The sequence below is a fragment of the Lithobates pipiens genome, unplaced genomic scaffold, assembly GCF_037356315.1.
Source record: "Lithobates pipiens isolate NorthernLeopardFrog02 unplaced genomic scaffold, aLitPip1_a1.2 Scaffold_18, whole genome shotgun sequence".
Classification (NCBI taxonomy): domain Eukaryota; kingdom Metazoa; phylum Chordata; class Amphibia; order Anura; family Ranidae; genus Lithobates; species Lithobates pipiens.
This window is the reverse complement of record NW_027507758.1, coordinates 637,807,247-637,824,712: the sequence shown is the minus strand read 5'-3', so window position 1 is coordinate 637,824,712 and position 17,466 is coordinate 637,807,247. Positions and strand designations below refer to the sequence as shown.

The following is a 17,466-nucleotide window of genomic DNA, read 5'->3' as shown; positions in this document are numbered from 1 at the left end:
GTCCTCCCCTGGTTGCTTCCTCAGTTGCTGGGCCTCTCCACAGACGAGTTGGCACCGGACCACCTTTGAATCCTTCCAGTTACTTTGCCTCAGCCCCGAGACTCGGAATTGGATGGATCCGCACCCCAGGCCATGAGGGCCACGGGGGCTGGTCAGGACGACCAGGACCAAACAGACAGGGAGCTCTTCTGGACCAGAACCCAGAAGAACATGACGTCAGTACCTTAAGTACCCTCTCCCAGAGTTCACAGCAGGATGACACTCCCACTGGGCTAGTTCTGAGAAAGAATGGCACTCAAAGCGCCTAGCTAAACTGCTTTCTCACACTTGCCAGAAGTGACAGCGACACCTGTGGTCAAGCAGAACCCAGTGGAATCCAGTTAGACTGGTACTAAAACCATAATTTGGTATAATTAAGTCCAAAACCAAATTGCGGTTTTAGTCATTTTAAATAGAGAACAAAACATAGCGCATGCTCTTAAGGAGCCGGCGCTACAACAGTTATAAGCAATATATATATATATATATATAAATAAATATATATATATATATATATATATATATATATATATATATATATATATATACGGAAGCTCCCCCTACTTTTTCAGCTATGCGTGAGATCTCACTTAAAGTACTCAGTCTTTAGTCTTCTGGTCTTCGCTTGCAATGATAATTCCTTATAATTTGTAATCCAAGGGTTAAAGTAATTAAAGTTGAGTTAAGGATCCTAGTGTTGCTTCCGTAAATATAATATAATATTTGAGATGTGATAGTAAGTAGGCCTTATGCCTGCTAGTGTCAGTTGCTATACTCTTCCTCCGTGGGAATAGGGATCCCAGCGAGGCCTATATCTAAGTCTGACTAGGTGCAAAGTTTAGAAAACTGTGGGTCACAACCCGCTCACCAACTGGATCGGAAGCTCGGTATGTTAACTTTGGTCCGGTGTTTGCATCTTGATTCTGCGTCAGCCGTCTCCGTCACTCTGTTCCGTTCCGATAGGTGGACCTGGTCTTCCGATGCTCAAACGAGTGTCTCTGGATCCTCTCAATCCGATCACTGTGTCTCTGGCACTTCAGGTCACTCACACAACTGAGCAGGGTTGCGCTCTGCAATGGCAATAGGCTGCTTCCTCCGGGAGGCCTCCTCACCAGTCCTCACAGGCAGGCCATTCTTTCCCAAGAGACCTAAGATGGCCGCTCAGGGTCCTTTTATGTCCTACCCAGCATGCAGTGCAAAAGAGGGTGTCCATGGGTAGGTCACCCGGCATCCTGGGTAAAAAGGTCAACTCTCCAACGTAAATAACAGTCACTTCCTTTAAATAGTTCAATGCTTGTGAAAGCAAAAATCATTTAAGTCCACTTTCAGTGTTTGGCCGCTAGATGGCACCAATCACTAAGCCATAGAAACGTCCATATACTTTCATTGTAAATGCTAATACACATTAGTAGACAAGGATACCAGCGTTACACTAAACATGATGCACAAATAGACCCTGAAGGCAGATTTATTTTTTTGATAGGTGTATGGGAAACTCAAACCTGTGTTATTGCTAACATATATGTACCCCCGCCTTTTACACTTACGGTTCTACAATGCTTAGCAAGATTCTTGGCCAAACACCCTCAGCTTCCAGTTTATGTCCGACTTTAACAGCGCAATGGACATCTCCATAGATGTACGTAAAAAATTCTGCCCCAAGGGCCCCAGGGTACATACCCCCATGGCCAGATTTGTAAATGAGCTTGGGCTAGTAGACTTTTGGAGATGTAAATCTCCCCTCCAGGCTCAATTCTCCTGTTACTCACTAATGCACTCTACACTATCTTGTATAGATTTTGCATTGGGGAATGAGCTAACATACTGTTATGACCCGCTGGTGACATATCTGGCCAGGGGATTGTCCGACCACTCTCTGGTGCAGCTTAGCCTGAACCTTCAAAAACCACACCTACCGGTACACTGGAAGCTGAACCCTTTTTGGTTTCAGCTGTTTACTGACAAGGATGCTATGCAGATGCATATTAAACCCATTTTGTGGAAACCAACAAACCCCTGGCTGCACGTGGGGTGGTATGAGATACGCTAAAAGCTTTTATTAGAGGAATGTACATAAAAGAAATCAACACAATTAAGACTAAAAGTAGACAATGGGCTAGAGATGTTGGTCAGGTGGTGGAGAAGGTGGAGAAATTATATCTGCAGACTCCTATGCCTTAACATGAGAGACAATGGGCAGACGCACAGAAAATATTCCTCACTGTACACCTACAACAAGCTGACAACTAAAGATTTTTCACATCCCAAACATATTTTGAAGAAGGAGATTAAACTGGCCATATGCTGGCCATGATAGCTAGGTCACAGCAACCACCTTAAGTTGTACATAGCATTACAACATCACCAACATCACCAACATCAACGGTCACTGATACACCCTCTATTCTAGGGAAGTTCTGCTCCTTTTACCAGGACTTATACTCCTCCAAGGTATCTTATCATATAGACTAGCTGACACGATTCCTGGACTCAGTCACTTTACCCCAGCTTCAGGAAACAGATAAAGCCCTCATAAATGCCCCTCTAACTCTAGAAGAACTACAACTTGCACTGGCCACATTCCCAAACTCAAAGGCCCCGGGCAATGACGGCTTACCAATTGAACTATATAAAAAGTTTGGGGGAGTACTCCTACCGGAGTTACTCCATAGACTTACAGAGGCATTTTAACTCAGGTTCCTTGCCGAGATCTATGTATGAAGCGGTGGTGGTAGTCATATTGAAACCAGGGAAAGAGCCTGATTAGCCAGAATTAGGGATGGCTGTTCAGGCGTTCGGCGAAATCCGAACTCTTGGTCCGTTCGCGTCAAAATTCGTATGGCGCGCGCGGACCACAATGCACTGCGATGGCGCAGTGCATTGCTGGCTCATGATTGGCCAAGCATGCACTGTGACCCCGCATGCTTGGCCAATCGCAGCGCCAGCAGCGAGGAGAGCCATGATTGGCCACAGGCATCCTGCCTGTGGCCAATCATAGCTCAGGCTGTGTAGTGCACGCCCCACACTATATAAGGCCGCCTTTGAGGCGGCCTCGTGTAGTGTGTTGGCATCTGAAGCAGTGGGTGTTCTGTGTACCTTCAACACAGTTACACACCAATCGTTTTTGGCTGATTTCCTATCTTGCTCTTGTGTAGTGGTTATTGTCTGTGCCCTGACCGCAGTATACACCACTATATTCACCTATATAGCTAGTGATCTAGCTTTAATAATAGAGCTTGCAGTCAGTAGTGTTAGGAGATAGTGCGTGCTGTCTGCGTGCTCTGTACCCAGTACATACCGCTATAATCCACCTACATAGCTGTTCTCTATTTGGGCCCAATTGCCATCTGCAGGAGTTATTGGAAGTTGTGTGTGCTTCCAGCACAGCACAGTATACATCTGTATATACCCCTTTAACTCTGGTGTTTTCTGGTTATTGTCTGCGTGCCCTGACCGCAGTATACACCGTGATATTCACCTCACCTATATAGCTAGTGATCTAGCTTTAATAATAGAGCTTGCAGTCAGTAGTGTCAGGAGATAGTGCGTGCTGTCTGCATGCTCTGTACCCAGTACATACCGCTATAATCCACCTACATAGCTGTTCTCTATTTGGGCCCAATTGCCATCTGCAGGAGTTATTGGAAGTTGTGTGTGCTTCCAGCACATCACAGTATACATCTGTATATACCCGTTTAACTCTGCTGTTTTCTGGTTATTGTCTGCGTGCCCTGACCGCAGTATACACCGTGATATTCACCTCACCTATATAGCTAGTGATCTAGCTTTAATAATAGAGCTTGCAGTCAGTAGTGTCAGGAGATAGTGCGTGCTGTCTGCGTGCTCTGTACCTAGTACATACCGCTATAATCCACCTACATAGCTGTTCTCTATTTGGGCCCAATTGTCATCTGCAGGAGTTATTGGAAGTTGTGTGTGCTTCCAGCACAGCACAGTATACATCTGTATATACCCGTTTAACTCTGCTGTTTTCTGGTTATTGTCTGCGTGCCCTGACCGCAGTATACACCGTGATATTCACCTCACCTATATAGCTAGTGATCTAGCTTTAATAATAGAGCTTGCAGTCAGTAGTGTCAGGAGATAGTGCGTGCTGTCTGCGTGCTCTGTACCCAGTACATACCGCTATAATCCACCTACATAGCTGTTCTCTATTTGGGCCCAATTGTCATCTGCAGGAGTTATTGGAAGTTGTGTGTGCTTCCAGCACAGCACAGTATACATCTGTATATACCCCTTTAACTCTGCTGTTTTCTGGTTATTGTCTGTGTGCCCTGACCGCAGTATACACCGTGATATTCACCTCACCTATATAGCTAGTGATCTAGCTTTAATAATAGAGTTTGCAGTCAGTAGTGTTAGGAGATAGTGCGTGCTGTCTGCGTGCTCTGTACCCAGTACATACCGCTATAATCCACCTACATAGCTGTTCTCTATTTGGGCCCAATTGCCATCTGCAGGAGTTATTGGAAGTTGTGTGTGCTTCCAGCACAGCACAGTATACATCTGTATATACCCGTTTATCTCTGCTGTTCTATAAAAAAGGCATCTGCAGGAGTTAGTGGGTGTTGTGTGCCTCCAGCACAATATAAACTACCCAACTACTGTTTTACCCAACTCCCTTCAGGCCATTACCATGTCTGGAAGGCCAGCAAGGAGAGGCAGACAGGCGCGAGCCGATAAAAGAGGGCAAGCAGGCTCTGTGTCTAGAGACAACAGTGCTGGTCGTGGACGCGGTGCATTGTCATCAGCATGTGGCCATGGGACATGCTTGTCCTTCTTTTCTGCAGCTGGACATGTTGAACCGCAAAATGCCAACGACTTGGTAGAGTGGATGACCAAGCCCTCTTCATCCTCCTCATCCTCTCTCACCCAGTCTCAGGGTAGTAGCAAAGCAGCTGCCAACACATCGTCTTCCCTCCTCTCAATGTCATCATCAGTGACTCCTTCCCTAGACCCACCACGTCCTCCTGAGGAGTCTCCTGAACTCTTTGAGCACAGTGTTGGGTACATGCTCCAGGAGGATGCCCAGTGTTTGGTGGGCTCTGATGATGACACTCAGCTAGAGGAAGGCAGTAGCGTGAGCGCAGAGAGAGGGGATGCTCAAGAAGGACAGCAATCTGGCAGTCATGTTCCACAAGCTGCAGCATACTGCCAGGTTTGCTACAGCGATGAAGAGGGAGGGGATGATGAGGGCACTGACTCCACGTGGGTGCCTGGAAGGAGGGAGGAGGAGGAGGAGGAGGAGGCACATGTCCAACGAGGCAGGATGCCCTCCGGGGGCCAGCTTAGGGGCAGCACACCGACTGAATCACACCGCAGAGCTCCGCCTGCGCAGAGCGCTTCCTCTGCGCGTTATTCTAAAAGTTCTTTGGTGTGGGCCTTTTTTGAGACGAGTGCATCAGATCGCACCGCTGCTATTTGCAACATATGTCTCAAGCGTATCTCACGTGGCCAAAACATCAGCCGCTTGGGCACCACATGCTTGACCAGACATATGTTGACCTGCCATGCAGCTCGTTGGCAAGTGTACCTCAAAGACCCACACCAAAGAACAAAGCGGACCTCTCCTTGCCCCTCATCAGCTGGCATCTCCAACCCCACTAGACCTTCAGTCCTCTCTGAAACCTGCTCTGAGAGGAATGAAGGTGTAGAATTAGGTGTGTCACAGCCAAGTGCTTCCGGGAACTCTGCTAGTGGTACATCCACATCCGATTATAGCAGGCAAATGTCCCTGCCCCAGCTGCTGGACCGGCGGAAGAAGTTTACTCCCAGCCATCCACATGCCCAGCGGTTGAATGCTAGCTTGGCTAAATTGCTAGCACTTCAACTGCTGCCTTTTCAGTTGGTAGACTCGGCCCCCTTCCGTGAGTTTGTACAATGTGCGGTTCCTCAGTGGCAGGTCCCCAAACGCCACTTTTTCTCACGGAAGGCGATTCCGGCTCTCTACCGGCATGTGGAAGGCAATGTCCTTGTCTCGCTGGACAGGGCGGTCAGCGGTAAGGTGCATATTACCGCTGACTCATGGTCCAGCAGGCATGGACAGGGACGTTACCTGTCTTTCACGGCCCATTGGGTCACTCTTCTGGCTGCTGGGAAGGATGCAGGACAAGGTGCAGTGGTGTTGGAGGTTGTTCCGCCACCACGCCTCCAAAATGCTACTATTGGTTGTGACACACCTCTCTCCTCCACCCCCTCCTCTTCTTCTTCCTCCATGGCCTCTTCCAGTGCTCTGTCCTCAGAACCAGCGGTGCTCCGTAGGCGTTGCAGGGGCTACGCAAGTACGCAGGCAAAACGATGCCATGCTGTGCTTGCGCTGGTTTGTTTGGGGGACAGGAGCCACACTGGGGCGGATGTTTTGTCAGCTCTGCAGGGGCAGGCCGAGAGGTGGTTGACGCCACGCCAGCTTAAGCCAGGAATGGTGGTTTGCGACAATGGCACCAACCTCCTCTCCGCCCTCCGACAGGGACAACTGACCCATGTGCCCTGTGTAGCTCACGTCCTTAACCTGGTGGTGCAGCGGTTCTTGGGCAGGTACCCCGGCTTACATGATGTCCTGAAGCAGGCCAGGAAAGTCTGTGTGCATTTCCGCCGATCATTTAATGCCTGTGCTCGGCTGGCTGAGCTCCAAAAGGAGTTGAACCTGCCCAAGAACCGCCTTATATGTGACATGCCCACCAGATGGAACTCAACATTGGCCATGCTGCAGCGGCTGCACACGCAGCAGAGGGCCATCAATGAGTACCTGTGCGACTACGGCACCAGGACAGGGTCAGGGGAGCTTGGTTTTTTCTCACCACGCCAGTGGGGCATGATCAGGGATGCATGCACTGTCCTGTCACCGTTTGAGGAGGCCACAAGGATGGTGAGCAGTGACAGTGCATGCATCAGTGACACTGTACCTCTTGTCCACCTCTTGGAGCATACGCTGCGTGGAATAATGGACAGGGCACTTGAGGCAGAACAGAGGCAGGAAGAGGAGGACTTCCTTGCCTCTCAAGGCCCCCTTTATCCAGACAGTGTTCCTGCTGTGCCACCCATCACACAGGAAGAGGGTGAGGAGGAGGAAGAGGAGGAGGAGGATGATTGTGTCAGCATGGAGGTGGAGGCTGGCACTCAGCATCAGCAGCAGCAGTCTTATAGGGATGATTTACAGTCCCAAGAAACACGTGGACTTGTACGTGGCTGGGAGGAGGTAGCTGCGGATCATGTTGTCCTTAGTGACCCAGAGGACTCCGGACCGAATGCCTCAGCTAACCTACGCTGCATGGCCTCCCTGATCCTGCAAAGCCTGCGGAAGGATCCTCGTATTCTTCGGATCAAGGAGAGGGACCATTACTGGCTGGCCACTCTCCTTGATCCACGGTACAAGGGTAAGGTTGCTGACCTTATCTTGCCATCGCAGAGGGAGCAGAGGATGAGACATCTCCGGGAGGCCTTGCAGAAAGCTCTGTGCAACGCGTTCCCAGAGACTGGGAGGTCACAAACTCCTGGTCCTGGACAACGTGTTGCTGAGGCATCAGTCAGAAGGAGCGGTGGAGAAGGTGGCCGTCTGACTGATGCTTTCAGACAATTTTTTAGTCCGCAGCCCCAAGGTATGATTGGTTCCAGCACCCATCGCCAGCGTCTAATTTACATGGTGCAGGAATACCTAGGGGCAAGGTCAGACTTGGACACCTTTCCCACCAAAAATCCTCTGGCTTACTGGGTCTTGAGGATGGATCACTGGCCAGAGCTTGCACAGTATGCAATTGAGCTACTGGCCTGTCCTGCATCCAGCGTTCTTTCGGAACGCACCTTCAGTGCTGCTGGTGGCTTTGTTACCGATCACAGGGTGCGCCTGTCCACCGAATCAGTTGATCGACTGACCTTCATCAAGATGAATCAGTCTTGGATCACCCACAGCTACCAAGCACCTGAAGCTGATGTAACCGAATAATTTTTTTTTGAAATATCACATCCCTTCAAGACTGCCTATGCTGATGCTGAGTGACTGTCCTGTTATGTTGATTGTCTATCCTCTTCCTCCTCCGCTGATATGTTGGAAGAACATTTTTGGTTCTGGGTGATGCCAGCAGCCCAATTTTTCTGCCCCTGTTTAACAGGGGTGTTTAAGTACAATTTTTGATGCAATGCTTTGCAGCAGGGCTAATTCCTGCAATAAAACTAGAGTATATGGCAGAGGTTGCAGTGTGATGGCACCAGCACCAGTGCCTAAGGCCCAATTTTTCTGCCCCTGTTTAACAGGGACATGTAATTACAATTCTTGATATAATATTTCACAGGAGGGCCCCTTCCTGTGCCCACCCAGAGTAACGGTGAGGACTTATAGTGTTGTGGCACCAGCACCACAACCACCAAATGTCAATTTTTCTACCACTGTTCAACAATGGCATGTAATTACAATTCTTGATATAATCGTTCACAGCAGGGCGCTCCAGCGCCCACCAAGAGTCACTTTCAGGGCTTACAATGTTGTGGCAAAACCAACACCTTGTTCCGCCATTTCTGCAGAGCATATAGGGCAGGCCCCTACTTTCAAACATCCAACTTACAAACATCTCCTACTTGCAAACGCAAGGAGACAGCAGAAAGTGAGATGAAAAAAGATGGACGACAAAACAAATTATACAGGGGTGATAACCCTTCCCTATGTTTTCCAAAAAGCTTAAAAATAGTTTTTTTGACTGGAGCTACACTTTAAAAATGTACCAGTTGAAAATTACAAACAGATTCAACTTAACACAACAAACCTACACAGTCCCTGTCTTGTTTGCACCGCCTGTATACTGCTGTTCTGAGTATATAGGGCCTGGGGGCCACACGCATTTCCTTTTTTTAATATGGGTACAGGGTTCCCCTTAATATGCGTACAAGACCCAAATAGGCTGGTAATGGGCAGGGAGGGCTACCCATGCCATTTTTCTGAATGATTTTCAACCATATTGCAGGAACCAGATATAACATTAAAACCGCAAGCAGTTTTAAATGGTGTTATTTCCGTTTAATGTCATTTTGTGCAGGGACTGTTCTAAACACGGGAAACACGTGGCACTTCACAGGCATACTACAGACACCCCCCAGGCACCATATTTAAAGGAATATTTCACTTTTTTTTTCACTTTAATCGTCATTAAAATCAGCGCTCCCGCCAAAACGGCCGTTTTTAAAACTTTATTTTGCATTGACCCATGTCCCCTGAGGCAGGAGTCAGGTCCCCAAACCCTTTTTAGGACAATATCTTGCATATTAGCCGTTAAAATTAGCACTTTCCATTTCGAACATTCGAGTCCCATAGACTTCAATGGGGTTCTAACGTTTGTAACGAACGTGGGGTCCGTTCGAAAGTTCTGGTGCGAACCGAACCGGGGGGTGTTTCGGCTCATCCCTAGCCAGAATCATATAGACCCATCTCACTGCTAAATGCTGATCTGAAACTTCTTACTAAACCCATAGCCATGAGGCTCTCAAAGATGGTGTCTAAACTGGTACACCCGGACCAATCCGGATTCATACCAAACCGATTCACGGCAAATAACCTACGCTGCCTATATCTTAACATTCAAATACCCACTGACAACCAGGGACAAAGAGCTATCCTCTCGCTTGATGTCGCTAAGGCGTTTGATAGTGTTGAGTGGGAATACCTATGGAAAGTACTAGAAAAGTTTAACTTGGGAGAAAACATCATCTTCTGGATTAAACTACTATACGCCGCCTATATCTTAACATGCAAATACTCACTGACAACCAGGGACAAAAAGCTATCCTCTCACTTGATGCCGCTAAGGCGTTTGATAGTGTTGAGTGGGAATACCTATGGAAAGTACGGTACTGGAAAAGTTTAACTTGGGTGAAAACATCATCTCCTGGATTAAACTACTATACAAAGAGCCAAAACCATGTATTAGAATAAATAACACCTTGTCTCCCTCCTTTGACCTGTTCAGGGGGATCAGGCAAGGCTGTCCCCTATCCCCCCTACTTTTTGCCCTGGCCATAGAACCCCTGGCATCTGCCATAAGGGGGAACCCAGAAATAGTTGGATTTATGCGGAGGGAAACGGAAGATAAGCTGGTATTGTATGCTGATGATGCACATCTACTTCCCTGATTAGGCTTATGGAATTGATCCAGACCTGGCATGTGAAGGACCTAATCCACAGTCGGTTAAGCCACCCGTTACACATAATATCCAAACCCTCCAAACCCCCTCACAAATGACATGACAAGATTTTTGGAGTAAATGTCCTTGACGGCCTTTTATTAACAATTACTTTAAACTTAAACAAATAACATTTTAAATAAATCTTAACCCAACTTATGTCCTCTTGGGGTATTCAAGGGTAACACACATCACTGGTCACTGCGACAAACTTCTTTTAACTTTAGGCCTCCAGTCGCAAGCCCCCCGGACCCGGAGATGGTACTCAACTTTCGCAGTGACCTACCTTTTAACCCTTCCAGGTTAACCCCTCATTAACCAGAAGGTACCTGATAACCCCATCCACAGATGGGTACCACCATGTTAATCCCATACCACAAATGGGTACCAACCATGTTAACCCCATACTACAAGATGGGTACCAACCATGTTAACCCCATACCACAGATGGGTACCAACCATGTTAACCCCATCCACAGATGGGTACCAACCATGTTAACCCCATACCACAGATGGGTACCAACCATGTTAACCCCATACCACAGATGGGTACCAACCATGTTATATATGCATATAACATCCATATTCTCCTCCTCCAAAGACCCAACCACTGCCACAGGCTTTCCTTACCGCCCCTACTATAATGAACCATACTCGGGAGGGTGGGTGGGAATCTTCTCCACCGCCGCTCACTGCTGATGTCACTTCCCCTCCTTCCTCCTAGCTTCCTAACCTAAGTGCCTCCCCTGCTCCGGCCACTCCCCTTTTCTTAAAGGGGACACATTTTTCTTTCCCAATAGCATGACTGTGCTGTCCACACCTGTCATGCCGTCCCTGCGCTAATTCTTTTCTCTCCTTCTGCTCCGGCACTCTCTTTCAGAGCTTTTTCCGGATTTACAATAAACTGGGATAAATCAACTATCCTACCCTTGGACCCACTGACAGAGCCCCTAACCCAGTCGGCTGAACAGATCAAGATAGTGGATACGTTTAAATACCTAGGAATTATTATACACCCTAACCTCGACCAATCTATAAAACTAAATATAGACACACTTTTTAAAAAATTTCAAGACAAAACGACCAGCTGGATTAAGTTGCCACGTTCTGTTGTTGGTCGCTGCAACTTGATAAAGATGGTCTGGAACCCGAAAATATTATATGCACTCCACAACGCCCCTCTCTGGATCCCTATACATGCGTTTAGAAGATGTAACACTCTGTGCATTAATATGAAAGAAGCAGGTTCCAAGAATTAAACTGGAAAACCTACAGGGGGCGAAGGACTCGGGGGGACTTGCAGTACCGAACCCATTCTATTATTTCATGGCGGCTCAGCTGCAGCATTTAACGGACTGGCTCCATCCTGAGTCCTCTGATCCCATTCGGGAACATAGTGCATACACAGGCGTCTGATGATGGACTTATGGATTGAATAGAGGCAGGTGAATTTGGAAAACTGACTCAATACCCCACACTAACACTCATAGATAAGATATGGAACAAGACCAAACAACATATGCAATACACAGGGTACACCAACTGGTCACGCATATGGAATAACTGTAACTACCTAGAACTAAACAATCTACAAAACTTCTCCAACTGTTCAAGGAGTGGAATAAACTATATTCCACAACTATATTGTGGAGGTATACTTCAAGACTTCCAATCACTACGCACAGAATTTAATTTGCCCTACACCTCATTCTTCCAATACCTTCAGCTCAGGCATCCTATAGTGGCACAGGCAACAATATCTCATCGGGAGCTAACCAGGCCCACGGTGCTTACACAACTAATCATGTCATCATCCCGGAAGAGACTAATCTCCTCTATATACAGCTCCCTTCTTTGCTATGTATCTAAAGCGATGACTTTGAACTGTAGAGCTGGATGGGGGGACGATATAGGGCAGATTACAGACGAAGAATGGAATACCATACTAGACAATGTACTTAAAGTATCATTATCCTACCCCCAAAAACTCACCCAATTATTCATTATTCACCATACGTACCGTACACCTGAGAAGTTACACAAATGGCACAGAAGTGACGACCTACTATGCCCCCCATGCCTTGTTGACAGTGGTACACTTATCCATATGCTGTGGAAATGCCTGAAACTACAAAGGTATTGGGCAGCAGTGATAAACACTATCAACAGCATATGGAACCTTCAGCTTACCACTGACCCAAAACTTTGTTTATTGGGATGATTAGATGAAGAACAATAAACGCCTCAAACACAAACAGCCATTATAAGGGCACTATTCCTGGCTAGGAAACTTATTGCTAGAAAATGGCTGTCCACAACTGCACCCACACAGATGGAGTGGATAGCGTCCACGAACGACTCTCTTATTAGAGAAAAACTCACATACAAACCCCGAGGTAGCCCAAAAAAATTTGAGAACATATGTGATCCCTGGTTAGACACCAAGGGGTCAGCAGCACTACACCTGGTCCACAATAGAATCCTAGGGGACAGAACCACATCTGCAAATATGTCAGGTTAGGACTTGGTACTAAAAGAACAAAAGAAAAAAGGAGAAGAATGCCACCTCATCTACATAATTACTTTAGAGGGGAGATACTATAAAAACATTGGGTCCTGCAGAGGTTGTTATGTGTATATAGTTTGTTTTACCCAACGTTGAATATATAAAAAATGATACTCACCGCTCCCCGCGCCGCTCAACGGCCATGGTGAAGCTGGGAGCAGAAAGGGGAGGAAGAAGAACAGAGGGCACACATGACAACTGCTGAAACCAAAGAATCACACCTACAGTAGCCATATCATACTATCATATCTTTATTTTTGATTATTGCTGTATGTTGTATGAATAAGTGACATACCAGACCGAACGGTCATGTAATACTGATCCCTATGTGTCCTCACAAATATAGGATTCGTTTTGTTGTGTAAGATGGAAAAAAAAAAGTAGTTTTTTGTTTGTTTTTCAATAAAAATGATCTGATTTAAAAAAAAAATATTATAGGTTTAACCACTTGGGATCCACGCTATTGCCAAATGACGGCATTAGCGCGGACCTACATTTCCGGGACTACGTCTATTGATGTCGTCCCGTGTACGAGCGGCCTGCGCGCCCCCTGAGGGGCGCGCGCGGCGCGCTCTGTGATCGGCGAGTCCATGAGACTCGCCTGATCACCGATCCGTGCAAGGGGTCGATCCCGACCCCTTATCACGTGATCAGCTGTCAGCCAATGACAGCTGATCATGTGATAGAACGGAGCCGGTAATCGGCTATTATTCCTCCTCGCGCTGTCAGCCGATCACCGGCGGCCGTGATCGGGACATCAGTCCCGATCACGGCCAGCAATACAAGCAACCACCTGCCAGTGCCCACCTGCCTCCCGCAGTGCCATCCTGAATAAAAGTAAGTGCCCCCCGTCAGTGCCCATAGTGCCCACAGTGCCACCCACAGTGCCACCCACAGTGCCCACAATCTGCCTCAAAGGTGCTGCACCCCAGTGCCGCCCATCAGTGCCCAGCAGTGCCGCCCATCAGTGCCCAGCAGTGCCACCTATCAGTGCCACCTATCAGTGCCCATCAGTCCCATCTATCTGTGGTACCTATCAGTGCCCATCCGTGCCACCCATCCGTGCCACCCATCCGTGCCATCTTATCTGTGCCCATCTTTGCCCATCAGTGCCGCCTTATCTGTGCCCATCGGTGCCGCCTTATCTGTGCCTATTAGTGCCGCCTTAACTATGCCTATCAGTGCCCACCAGTGCAGCCTATCAGTGCCCACCAATGCAGCCTATCAGTGCCCACCAATGCAGCCCATCAGTGCCCACCAATGCAGCCTATCAGTGCCGCCTAATCAGCGCACTTCAATGAAGGAGAAAAATGACCCGTTTGCAAAATTTTATAACAAACTATTAAAATATGATTTTTTTTTTTGCATCTTTTTTTGTTTGTTTAGCAAAAAATAAAACTCCGAGCTGTAATTAAATACCACCAAAAGAAAGCTCTATTTGTGGGAAAAAAATGATAAAAATGTCATTTGGGTACAGTGTTGTATGCCCGCGCAATTGTCATTCAAAGTGCATCAGCGCTGAAAGCTGAAAATTGGTCTGGGACTGAGGGGGGCTTAAGTGCCCAGTAAGCAAGTGGTTAAAGAAGTAGGTACAAAGTGGAAGCAGTTGATCTGCATGGAACAGCATAAAGCACTTTATGTTGTATATGAATTTTCACATGTTCAGTTTACTTAATTTATTGATAAATACCATAAGATCTATATTGTCCTGACTGTTGGCTGGTATGTGACTACTTTCTTGTTCTGTATGTTTGCCTTTCTATATTGAATAAAATCTTTATGAAAAAAAAAAATCATAAGATCAATGAAGTAGGTGTTCAGTGGAAGCAGTAGATCTGCAGAGAATATTATTTGAGCCCCTAGCACTTTATATATGAATGTCTCCACATATTGTAGTGTATTTGTGATGATTTATGTGCACACACAATAGGACAGCGCTGTGACACATAATGCTCTTCTAGTTGATAAAGGGAACACTTACCTTTGTTACAGCAGCAGTCCGGTATAAGTTATTTCTGTAGGTATTTGAGTTGTTACACATAGCGCAGGTTTTATTCTATTTATATTGGTGACATAATTGCCCAAATCTGGGGATCAGGAGCCATTTCCACCCTTTACTCTCGGCTGGGGCTCTTTGTATCCATATAACAGATGTTCTACATGACTAAATCTGACATCAATTTTACTGCAAAATCAAAGGGGCCAAAATGTCTCCCCCCCCCCCCCCCCCCTAGCAGTAATATATTTCTATCCCCCTTGGTGGGAGTGGAGATGACCCATCTATAAGGATATACAGTACATACACACAGCACAAGGCTGTGTTCACACTGAGATGATTCTCGGGTTTGCAGTTCCTCTGATCTCCACAAGGTGATGATCTCACTTCTACCCAGATAGGAAGTCTCTATGGAAGACAGGAAGTGATGTCAGATACAGACAGGAAGTTCCTAGTGAGAGGTGAGTCGGGAGGAAATAGAGAGACGATGTTGCTGGAAGTGGCAGCAGAGGAGGTAATAAGATCTTATTTTCTATTTACACTCAGTAACCCCTAACCCCCCACCCCCCCCCCCCCCGTCATGTCCGTCCTTCCTCCATAGTCACTGTGAAGTCTTTTATCTCCAGCAGATGATGATACACACATATATAGTGTGGAAATACCAAGATTAACCCCTTCGGGGGGATCAGTTGATGATTAATATATCTTGCTTCCAAAGCTAGACATTAGGGATGAGATCCAGCGTGTTCTCATTCTCCACGTGCAGAGCCCACCAGGAAGTGGAGCTCATCCTTACTGGACATACATGGTTTAGTTTTATCGATCAGCTAGTGGTGATGAGTGGAAAAACAGTACCGTTTCCACCATCCACACATTGGAGGGGGATGGGGAATCCTCCTCGCTGCACTATTGTATTCTGACAATGGGGGGCGCTCCTCCGCTCTCAGAATACACATATCAGTGAGGAAGCTATTGGCTGCAGCTGCTGATCGAGTGACTTTTTTTTTCAAAATTTTTATTGGTAACACTTCAAAGAATAACAAGGAGTGGTTTCACATGTCCAAATACATTGTATGGCATAAACAGGTTACAAAAGGAACATTATTGGCATAGGGGGTAGAAATTGTTTTAAAATGCCGTTACTAGTTCAAGGTCCAGGGGAGAAATAACATTTGGTAATCATGAAGTAGGCATAAACAACCAAAAAAGGAAAAAAACACAGAAAAGAAAAAGGGGGAGGAGATGGACCTATACAACACATTATCAGTGGTGTTCAGGAGAGTAAGGGGTAAAGGGGGGTGTAGAGATTGAGTGGCTTTTTAGCTGAGACCAGGCATGGATGGAAATGTGACCGATCCCTGCTGAACCAGCTGAATTTCCATGTATCTATGGTCATCTCAAATCTCTCCATCCAAATGTCCCTCCATCCAGAGTCAATATGACCTATGACATCACGCTGACCTAACAGTTCCTCCCCCCATGTCCATCCATCCAGAGTCTATATGTCCTATGACATCACACTGACCTCACAGCTCCTCCTCCCAATGTTCCTCCATCTGCCTTTTTTTTCTGATGATCGTAGGGTGTGGGCGGACCCTTGGTATCCTCACAGAGTGGGACTGTTGGCCCTGTGTTGTATGTAATAACATCAGAATGCCTGCTACAAGCTTTTAACCTGCATAGTGTGGGAGTCCTATGTGGGTGAATTATATCTCAGTCTGAAGTGGGGTTTTAATAAAATGTAAACCTGAATTCATTTGATTTTACTATTTCTGTTCAGATCTAGCTTTGCTCCTGTGAAGTCTGGAGATCATATGGCCATCACATTGCCTCCACCTCCCTCCCTGATAGAATAGAGAAATACAAAGAAGATTCTAGAAGTTACCAGAGATATCATGGAGGAGAGGTGAGCGGTGCTGGGAATTCTGGGACATTATCCAGTAACAGACAAGGGATGTGTCTGGATGGTGACTGTATCATTGTGTGCGTCAGGTTCCTATAAGGTGTCAGGATGTCACTGTCTATTTCTCCATGGAGGAGTGGGAGTATTTAGAAGGACACAAGGATCTCTACAAGGACGTCATGATGGACAATCAGCCGCCCCTCACATCACCGGGTAAGAGGAGACTTTATTGTAAAGGAGAGAGCAGTACGGAGGCTCCACCTAGATGCCCCATCATCTGATAAACACATAGAAACAATGTATTCAGTCAGTGTGTGTGTTTCCTACAGATGGATCCAGTAATGGGAACCCACCAGAGAGATGTCCCCGTCCTCTGTATTCCCAGGATTCCACACAGGAAGGTCACACCATCTCTCACCATCATCAGGTAGATGAGGAACAATCACTGATAGTATCATTAGGATCTGTACATTATCTGCATTGTTACCTTTTGATGTCATGTTTATTCTATATTCAGAGTGGAAACCTGAGAGAGTATAAAGTTGAAGTTAAAGAAGAGTTAAAAGAGGAGGATGATGAGGATGGGGTGATGGAGAAGTCAGAGTTTCTAAAAGAACACAAAGATCTGTACCAGGACACCATGGTGGAGTCATCCAGCTACAGAAACCCACCAGAGAGATGTCCCTGTCCTCCGTATTCTCGGGATTCCACACAGGAAGATCACACCATCCCCCACCATCATCAGGTAGATGATTGACAATATTGGTAGTTCTGATT

At 46.7% G+C, this 17,466-nt stretch overlaps 3 protein-coding genes across 4 annotated transcripts in view; 1 reads left to right on the top strand and 2 right to left on the bottom strand.

Annotated features, from left to right (window-relative positions):
• LOC143986898 (uncharacterized) overlaps positions 1-17,466 on the bottom strand; it is a 1,277,526-nt gene that overhangs the window by 979,157 nt on the left and 280,903 nt on the right. The window lies entirely within an intron of this gene.
• Positions 1-17,466, bottom strand: part of LOC143989547 (uncharacterized) — a 144,883-nt gene that overhangs the window by 100,378 nt on the left and 27,039 nt on the right. The gene's annotated exons all lie outside the window — the stretch shown is intronic.
• LOC143986897 (uncharacterized) lies at positions 9,791-17,461 on the top strand. Its single transcript, XM_077485304.1, has 5 exons — positions 9,791-9,886; positions 16,573-16,692; positions 16,779-16,902; positions 17,019-17,116; positions 17,207-17,461. Exons 1-5 carry the CDS (start codon positions 9,791-9,793, stop codon positions 17,444-17,446), a joined length of 678 nt encoding a protein of 225 aa, XP_077341430.1. The 3' UTR covers positions 17,447-17,461.